Raw genomic sequence first — 10,428 nt, forward strand, 5'->3', positions numbered from 1 at the left:
GGGCCGGGCGCTGGTCTGCCCGCTGCGCTCCGGCGTTGGGCAGCCGGAGGAGGGGGGGACGGGGCGGGAGAGGGGCTTTACCTCACGCTGCCGGGGGCTGTGAGGAACCCCTCCTTCCCAACCGGCCGCTTCGCTGCCACCTGCGTTCCCGGGCTCAAAGCGCTTTTTCTTCGTTTTGTTTGGTAAAACCAAGTCGTGTCAGTCTAAAGCTGGGTTTGGTGGTTTTTGTTTGTTTTTTTGTGGGGCTTTTTTTTTTTTTATTTTGGTGGTTTGTACATTTTATAGGGTGCTTTGGAGGAGAAACACACCAAGGGATCTGTGTGGTCCGGCAGATCTCAGAGGAGATGCGAGAGGGGCTTAGCTGTGTGTGTCTCCGTTTAGGACACAGCTGCGGTCCAGTAATCAGTTTCAGACAGCTCAGGGGAGAAGGAATTCTAAATATTTAAATACAAAAGCAGAAAACATTGCCTGGTCCTTCTGACCAACCCGCGAGTGTTTTGAGAAAATAATGACTTCACTTTAAAAATAAGCGTTGCAGCTCTGGTTTCCCTGTGCCGGGCCCTACGCGAGCACTGATGGATGGCAAAGTTTGGTCGCTCCGATTTGGTGTCTGTTTAAATCGCACCTCACACGAATGTCCCCGTGTCCCCAAGGCATGTCGTGGAGCCAGGCTGGAGAGTCCCAGCCTCGGAGGACCTCTCTGCTGAGGAGCATTTCATCTGCGGCCCTGGTGGGGTGGGGAGAGACTCTGCTGCCCGCTGTGTTGGGTTAGCTTGTGTAGCTGTACTGTGAACAGGGAACCGATTCGGCTGGAAAAACCTAATTTACAGATTTTTTTTTGGCTTGTGGCCATGCTGATATGTGGCTAAGAACACTCCTTGTGTGCTGCGTAACTTTGTCAGTAGGCTGCATGATTGAAGATTTAATAAAACGATGAAAGAAAGTATTAGTGTTGTAGCACATATGGATGCAGAAGTGTTTCGCATCGAAGTCCTGGTTTGATTCAGCAACCACGTGTACTTCTGAATGTTAAAAAATAATATACATTTTTCTTTTACTAGCCTGCAGTTGATGCAAAATGAGTGTTCCTGACTACATGCAGTGTGCTGAGGACCATCAGACTCTCCTGGTTGTGGTTCAGCCGGTTGGCATTGTACCCGAAGAGAGCTTTTTCAGGATCTACAAGCGTATTTCAGCAGTGAGTCAAGTTAATGTGCGTGACTCTCAGCGTGTGTTGTATATCCGTTATAGGCACCATTATCCCCCAGAGAACAACGAATGGGGGGATTTTCAGACGCACCGGAAAGTTGTGGGGTTGATAACTATTACAGACTGTTCTTCTGCAAAGGACTGGCCTCAGACTTTTGAAAAATTCCATCTTCAAAAGGAAATGTATGGTTCTACTCTCTATGATTCCCGGTTGTTTGTCTTTGGGCTTCAAGGAGAGATTGCGGAACAACCCCGCACAGATGTGGCATTTTATCCCAGTTATGATGAATGCGAAACTGTGGAGAAGAGAATAGAAGATTTTATTGAATCCCTCTTCATAGTGTTGGAGTCTAAGCGGCTTGACAGAGCCACTGATAAGTCTGGAGACAAGATCCCGCTCCTGTGTGTTCCTTTTGAGAAGAAGGATTTTGTAGGTCTGGACACAGATAGTAGGTAAGCAGCTATTTTTGTTGGCTTGCAGGTCTTGAAAAAATGTATGTGGCAATTGGTAGCTTTTAGAATAAGCCTATTAGAAAGAACAAAGTGTACTTTGTTACTGTGTTATTGTGTATGTCTGCTGTAATTTAAGAGAATTTAATCTGTAGTCTGACCATAGTTGATGTTTTCAGTTTATATGTATGTATTTAATTTATAAGGCTGATCAAATAGTAGGAAGAAGTCACAGGAAAGGTTTGATAGATTCTGCTATAAAGAAACTTTTTGCTGGAAAACTTCAAATGGTTTATAGATATACAGTATTAATAAAGAAATTTAATTAACAGCAATGAAAAATAATTTTATATTATGTTGAGTAGTATTTGAATAATTCTACTTACGGTGTTTTTTTTTTTCCCTAAGCTTCTGTCTACTTTTTCATCCGATGAAACAATGGCCATTTATGTTGGTGACTAAGTCCAGCATCTTTCCTTGTTTTTCACTTTTATTTAATTAGTTGATATTCTTGACCCATCTTGTTTTGCTACCATTCTTCTCACAACTGTTCTCTTTGGTTTTGTGTATGTCATAGTTTGGTTTGTTTCTTTTTTTTTTTTTTTTCCTCCATATCACATCTTTCCTTCCTAACCATTCGCATGCTCAGCTTTCAGATTTGAGCATTACATAGTTCTGGTATTAGGGATTAGTAATTCTGGCTTGTTAGATACAGGCAGGTGCACAACATGACTCCGCTGTTTACAGTCACGTACAAAGGACAGAAGCAACCGTCTTCCTTTTGTCTTGGAAGAGATAGAGGTGTGGAAGCCCTATCAAAATACAGAGTATGTGTGGGATGGTATCTTCCACATCTGTCCTGTACTACTAGGGATGCCAGCGGAGGTTATTGTGTGTAAAAGCTCAGAGGTATCTGGGCTGGGTTGTCCAGAGCTGTCCAGGCAGGTTTGCGAAGCCTTCTGATTGTGTTAATCAGCTCTGCCTGCATAATTAGTCCCAGCTTTCGAATCTGGGTATAAGAATGTGAAATACTGGAAGAAAGTATTTTAAGTTTCTGATTAGTTTGAAGCCCTCCATTAAATTATCTCTGGCTACTTGAAGGACCAATAGTACCTTTCTCCCCTGGTCCCGCTCCTCTTTGCTCTGACTTGCTTATCCCATGTTGTTTCCTACTTGAGCTACTCTTTCAGTGTTGTAGTTAATCCCCACGCTATTCAACTTTCGTTAGCAGTATAAATTACTATGTTACTGGGTTTTTTTTGTGCTCTGCACTGGGTGGTAAAGTTCTGTAGACTTAGATGAGCCCTTTTGGAATCTCAGCTTTAGATGAATTTTAGTTGAACATAATCATGAAGATTTCCTGTTCCAATTAGTGAGGAAAACTACAGGTTTTGGCCAAGAATCTCAAAATCAGAATTTATTATGCTGCTCAATTGTGTCTCTTTAAATAGCATGCTTCCAAATTGTACTTTGGAAGTCAGTTCCTTACATAAATTACTTACTTTTGAGCAGTGGCTGTGATGTAGCTAGTAGATAAATATTTCCTGTGAAGTTCTGAACTGGTGGGGAGTTCAAATAACAGGTAGTATGTTTGTACCTATATATCCAAGAAGATATTTTATGCTTTTACACTGAAGAGTTGAATATAGTGTGATGCTTGAATCCTTTGCAAAATGAAAGCTGTATGCCCCTGGTTCTGTAAACATATGGGTTTATAAAGAGTTAAGCACTGGGTCAGCTATGCCAGCAGCCTTGCTTGGTGGTTTGAATGCCAACAGGTTTTTTAGTAAGTGTAGATCAATGGATATACTTTAAATGTTTGTGGCACTTAACTGCTCAAAGAAAAGGTGTTAAATATTCTAATCTTTCCTCTTTCTGTTCAGTAAGAAAGTTTTTCAGCTTTTTATTTTTGGTCTGGAGTTAGTATTTCCGATTTTTTTAAAAGTTAGGATTTATAGTTGTAGCATAAGCAAGATGAATTAAAAGATCTTTATACTCAGTTTAGTATTTTGCATGGTTGAGTAAGGAAATACTGTTAATGCCTGGACTTTTTTTTTTTAACCTCAGAGTTTTGTAGCAGAAAGGAGAAATTTACGTAATCCCAGGTAAAGATCAGTTGTATTGAAACAAGGAGTTGTCCTTTACTGAGTTAGAAATACATGTCCATGGTGTACCTGAGTGTCTCTGCACAGGGACCTTTCACGTAGCACGACACATCTCTGCTTCTGTCTTCTGCTTAGCAGAAATTCAGGAGAGTGAACTGCGGTTGAACTAAGATCAGTTTATTAAACTAACCTACACTTTCAAGCCTAAGTCTTTAGATGTTATTGCATTTTAGTACTTGAGTTGCAATAAAAGGTTTTTATTGTAACATGTTCTCTTTTGCAGTGACAGATCTCTCAATAAAGGGGAAAGCATTGCATTAAGTCATAATGGGGAAATACAGGGCTAGAATGAACCTTCTTCAGACTCCAGTTTCCATTTTTTTCCAAGATACTATGTGTATAATTCTGTTCAGGGAGGGGTAAAGGTTGTCTGAATGCATGGAGGGCCTATGAGAACATTTGACAGAACAACTTTTGCTACTTTGTTGGTTTTGAGTCTGTCAGTATGAGTTTAAAGTATGACATAAAAAAAAAAAGATTATATTATTGAGATAGTGAGGCAAATGAAACAGCTTTTTCTAGAATAGGTGGAACTTTCTAAAGGATTAAAGGCAATAAGTGTCTCCTTATTCTCTTTTATATACCCTCCATCCCTTTTTTTCTAATGTTATGTATATAATATATCCTGACCTCCCAGTCAGCGTGCAACTAACTGGTTAAAAAGCACCAATACTCTCTATTAAATAGATGGAAAAGAAGGCACACTCTCTTTGCTTATAACAGTACATGTCTTTGCTGCTGTCGTTGCAGATGTCTACTTGGGCTAAATAAGCATATCTTCTCCTGTAACTTATAAAGTGGAAGAGAAATTTCACCATGTGGAGCAAAGGTCTCATTAGATGTAGAGTGCAGCTGTAACCTTGAGCTAATGAACTGGGTTGATACATTGAATGTGAATATGTTAAGAAGTTACATGGGTCATAGTAATTGTGATCACATGATTTGAAGACTAATTAAAGCTACTGAACTTTTTTTGTATCTTAAAAGAGACTTTTCTCCAAGCAATTTATTGTAAAGTACTAAGGTTAATAACTTGTGTTATGATCCGGACTAGATACATGGGACTGATCATCTTGCTCACCCAGTTAATAAGACTGCAGTTAATTTGGTTGCATAATAATTGCAACAAGATTGGCTTCTTTTAAGTTGCAGAGTTCATGAATTAAGAACATGGATTAATAAGATAATTCTTGGAAAAAGTGGAGCTGATATTTGTCTTTTGCAAGCTGCTTGTAAAATGAGCAGAAGAGACAACATTCCCAGAACTCATACTGAGATGATATACATGAAACCGCTGTGTTATTTGTGTAGAATAACTTTTTTTTTTTGCTGGTGGAAAGCTTTATTTATGAAAAATAGTGGGATTAAGTCCTAAGAAGTTTTGAAGAAAGATTGTCCTGTTAACTAGGAGTTGTAGGACTGGGAGTCTGACCTTAGTTTAATTCCTAGAGCACTCAGCCAACAGGTGATCCTGGCAAATCTGTTAATTTTTTCTTTCTGTTTCTTCATCTGTAAATTGGGTAGAATATTTACCTGGTCGCAGGGCTGCTGACCATAATTGAAAAAGTTTCTGAAATCAGTTGTACTTGGTAGTTATTTGTAGAGGCCCGGAGACTGAAAAGAATGGAAATGTGTGTTCTCATGATGATATGAAGGTCCTACAAACTTGAACCTAGGAAACATACTTGCCAGAAATACCAGAAATCCCATTTGTTTAATCTGTTTTATTTCTGTTTTTCAGCTAAAAAAATAAACATACTCATGTATGATTATAAATCTACTTGGTTAAGCTCATTTCAATGTTGTTTACATCAGTTTGTGTCTTGGGTTCTTTCTTTTTTAATACTGCGAAGGCTTCCATTTAATACCATTGAGTGATGAGAAAGTAGGGCTCTATTTATAGATTTGTCTTTCTCTGCACTGTATCGTAGATGGGATTTGTTCACTGATTTATCAAAGTTTATGGTATCTCAGTATGTGTATGTGGGTGTTAATTTTCTTTGTGTTCTCTGTCTTTCTAATTTTTGGTTTGTTCCTTTTTTTTTTTTTTTCTTCTTCTCTCATACTGCCCTGTGAGTTTGTTGTTGGGTCTAAAAAGGTAGGCTGTGATTGCGTATATGTAAAAATAGTTAGCTTTCTTCCGTGTACTGCCTTTTCACTCCGCCTTCATTGCATATTTTAGTGTTGCTTTTTATATTTATTTTTCAGTACACACAAAAATAATTGCTGCCTGGAGCCTTACTACTGTGGTTGACCCCTTTTGGTGTGTTTAGCAATTATATTTGGTAGCAATGCTGAATTTTTTTTGTAGGACACACATAATTTGCTTAGGCGGCTGCTGGCCTCTGGAATTCGCTTTATTTTTTAAACTCCAAAGCCATGAAGCTGTTGCTGCCTGTGTTTGGTTTCCAAATTCAAAAGTTCTGGCAGTTGATCAAATGCCGTAGCTGTGTCTTTTAAGGCTGGGTAATGTTATGATTGGTGATAACTTAGTTCTGCATGCTAATGGGAATTGGCGGAATTTGGTGGAAACTTTTGTTGGAGCATTTTGCATGAATACTTTTGCAAATTCATTTTGCATGTTTCTTCTTTTTAAATTTAGCCACTTTGAAATTTTGAGGATCCAGAAATTCCTTTAAACCTGTTGCTGGATGGTTTGCAGTGAAAATAAATTCTGTCTTGAAATATAATATTGTTGCTCTGAATTTTCCATAAAATGATCCTGGGATCCTAGAAAAGAGTTGGGGATAAAGGGGTAAAACATGTATCCTATATAGCAAATGAGGTAGAAATGGAAATGGTGTGGAGTAGTGCTTTTTTGGTTCCTGGAACAGGTTGGTTTGTCCACCAGTTTGAAGTAGTAATAGTGGTCACGGATGGTAATGATTGTGGTTATTGTTCTGAAGAGAATATAAAGACTGTGTTAGGTACCAAGTTAACACAACTAACTTCAGAGAATTAAGATTTTAAACTAGTTTTGCAGTCAGCTGTATGTGTACATATGTTGAGGAGAGGACCTTCTGAAGAGGAGTTGGGATGACTGACGTTATGGAGTATTCCACATGTGGTCCTGCGTTATGTGGCATTGCCTTCCTCGAGGATATTTCTGAGTGTGCCACACTCCAGAAGGCGTTTATGATGTGTCTTTCAGTGAGACTTGGGTGTGTCTTTGAGACTTAATGTCTTAAATGATCTTCTAGAGGAAAAATAAATAGGAACAGCTCTTAGCAGGAGGGTACTACAAGGAGCTGACCTGGAAAAAGGTTGTCATCTTGTCCTGGAAAAAGTAGCAGTTAATTTACATGGACTTCCTGTCATCAGATAGATTAGGATTAATCAGTAGAAAGCCAAAATAATTAAACAGCCTTTTAACAAAAAATAAATTAGAAGATATCTATAAGCGTCTCGCTTTCAGCCTCGTGGCCCGATTCTTCAGGTAAAGCTGTGAAGCAAAACTAGGTATTAACATGAATAATCATAATTTTATGGTGAGAAATATATATGCATGTGTCCTGCTTTGAGGATTTTTTTCCATTAAATTTGCATCCCAGTTTGCATTGAAGAAACCATCAGTCACTTAGACATGCTTTTAATGACCTGACATTGTAGATACTAAATTTTTTTTGAGGCAAGCTTCTCAAATACCAAGTAAATTAAGTTTTGCTGTCTGTGGAGAGTGGGTTTCATTTCAATGAAATCTTTGTCTTTTGTCTTTTTGGACACACTTGTAGTAATTGGGGCGGGGGGGAGAGGTTGAAGCCTAAATTCATTGTACTTATTTGTGAGTGCTAAATTAAGACACAGTTTATACATTTGTACAGTGTAAACTTACTCTACAATTAGTGAGAAAGTGTTTTCCAGGAGAACGGTGAAGGCTTGCAGGGACTGTAGGATATAGATCCCATCTTGACACGACATTTAAAAGCTTAAAAGTAGGTGAAATGAATTCAGTCTTTGAATAATTTATAGCAAATTTCTTCATCACCAGGAATAAATTATCTGTTTGTTTATCAATAAGGAGAGTTTCTAAAAGGGAAGTGTTTTGTATGAACAATGTTTATTGATGTCTAAGTGAATAAATGCATTCAAACCTTGCATGTATTGACATATGCATAAATCTTCAGCAAAACTAGGTATTGGCTAGGGAAGAGCTGTTGGTGACGCAGTGTGATTGAAATGATTCCGCTATTAGGTTCTGATTTAGGAGTCCAGCACCATCTCTTTTCCCTTTGCTGTATGACTCATATTTATGAACTTAATCATATGCAAATGGGAAAAAACCACTTACAAACTACAGTTTTGAGAGTAGAAGAAATGTAATTTGTCCATAAACAAAGAGATTACTTGAAAGTGTAGAGAGAGGGAATCTGAAGTGTTAGCATCTTTGAAAGGAATTATAGCTGAGTAAGGAACCAATGATTCTCCAATTCTACTATTTATTCTGTGGAAAGAAAAAAAGGTTAAGAGCAATATAACACTTATAATCTTAATTTTGTTCTGCAGTGCAGAGATTAGTAAAACCTGACTTGTAAACAGTTTATACGATCCTGTACAATACTGATTCAAGACTACAAAGTAACTGTTTGACAGAGGTATTTCTCTATAACCCAAAGCTCAGACTGAAATCTTGGTAAGATTTGGTGCCCTGCAATAGTTTGTGCAAAGCAGCTTTAGTTTTCACTCTGAATTTTCTTGAATTTTTTTTTCTTAAAAAGATCTGTAAAGTACATACTTGTTGAAAAATAAAAGATAAGAAATACTGCAGTTTCCTGATGCATCTGAAAGATAAAGAACAACAGTCATCTTGTATTTAGCTTCATTGAATGTTGTCATCTTCACATCAATTGTGAAAATGATGTGATAGATCAGAAATGTAGGAACTTCTGTATAGGAGTTATTTGTAACTTTTTAGTTGGAGAGGAGCAATAGGAGAGGTGCTTCTTGTCTCCTTTCATATTTTCCAGTTTTTCTTGTAAATAATGACACTGGTTAGGATTGATTTTTCCATTTAATTTTTATGAGGACATTGTATGTGCTTCCACTGTCTTCTCTTTTCAAATTTCTGTCCTCCGTTCATATGAATCAGTTTTCATCTTCTTGATGAACTTGTTTGATGCTTGATGACTTGATGCTTCTCTTTGATGCAAAAAAACCCAACCCAAGAACCTCCAAAGCAAACAAACCAGTAACATCTAATTGGTTTCATTATTACCATTTCTCCTAGCCTTTCTACCTTAAAATCTAAAGGAAATAAATTAATATGTTTATTCCTACCCTTGTACTTCATGTTCTATCTCACTTTTATTTTTTCCGCATTACAGACTCGAGGACAGTCTGTTCAGATGAGTTATAAGAGATTGTTTCAGTTGCGCTTTAATTCATCTCTAGGGTCCTCTGCGAAGTTCTTTGCTGGAAAAGCCCCCACCACCCCAAACCCCATTTCATTCCGTAACGGTGGCGTTTCCTCTTATATTCCAGCCTGGCTCTAGGGAATAAGAGAATAGGAATAGGAATAATAGTTCAGCATCTGGAGAGTGCATGTTGCCTTGTGTGGTTTGGGGTTTTTATTTTGGTGGGTTTTTTTTTTAAGTTGTTAGGTTCTAATATGGTAGGTAATTTTTTAAAGATATTTTAAGTTTAATTGAAAAAGTATCACTACATCTACTAAAAGCTAAAAGTGTCGAACTATGACAGTCAATCTGAGATTGTTCTTTGTATTTTTGGAAACCCCTTATAACCAGATTCTTTGGAGATTCTTCACATATAAAGTAATGACATCTACAGAATTCTTTTAATTAAAATTTCATTCTCAGGTAACTAGTTTAAACCATCCAAAGAAAAAAAAGATTTTTTTTTTTTCTTCATGGTGTCAAGTTTGGACAATGAAATAGTATGCCTCTGTATATATTTAGACATTGTTAGAACAAAAGGATATAATATTGGAATAATGTAGATAAATGAGTAAAGTTATCTAAGTCGATGTTTAATTTTTCTCTATGAAAATAATTTTCTGAGGTAAAGCAAGGACGTTCTTGCTGGGGAGTACTCTTTCAGGAGGGAGAACAGGAGAATTGCTGATGGGCGCAGGGCAGCAGCATTGGTCTGAACCCTGACGTAAACCATCAGGCGCTTGGGAAGTCTCCCGTGTCTTTATATCTGCGGCATTTCTTTTGCTGCCATTACTAAAAAATACTCAGTAGTAAGGTTAGTGCATTTATCGCGTGGGTTTGTGCCCAAGGTGCCTTTTCAGTTGCAGCAGTCTGTTTAATATTTTAAGTAGGACTTTGTTGGCCTTGATCCTCAAGTTCGTTTGGGAAAGGAAAGAACTTCACCATTTATTTTAATATGTGAAAAAAAGGAGTAGCAAGAGAAAGCCTGTCAGAAGTGGCAGTGGACGTGTTGGGTCTGCGAGCGCACAGTAGGATGCAAAAAGGTGGTGAAGGCTTAATCCACTCGTTCACTCATAATCCCTTTAAAAGAAAAATGTACGTGTTTTGGGACCATTACGTTTGTAAAAAGATAGTATTTCTTTACAAACATAAGCAACTCTCTAACTTTTACAACGCTTGGGAAGCCGACGCCAGAGCCGAGGGCAGCGCCAGGT

General features: G+C 37.9%; 1 protein-coding gene across 1 annotated transcript in view; it reads left to right on the forward strand.

Moving 5' to 3' along the window:
* Positions 1-1,078: 1,078 nt before the first annotated feature.
* Positions 1,079-10,428, forward strand: part of TRAPPC9 (trafficking protein particle complex 9) — a 527,812-nt gene continuing 518,462 nt past the window's right edge. The window contains exon 1 of the mRNA XM_009888180.1: positions 1,079-1,662. Coding sequence (XP_009886482.1) covers positions 1,079-1,662 — 584 coding nt within the window. The remainder of the gene's footprint in view (positions 1,663-10,428) is intronic.

Source organism: Charadrius vociferus, unplaced genomic scaffold, assembly GCF_000708025.1.
Source record: "Charadrius vociferus isolate BGI_N301 unplaced genomic scaffold, ASM70802v2 scaffold276, whole genome shotgun sequence".
NCBI classification, from domain to species: Eukaryota; Metazoa; Chordata; class Aves; order Charadriiformes; family Charadriidae; genus Charadrius; species Charadrius vociferus.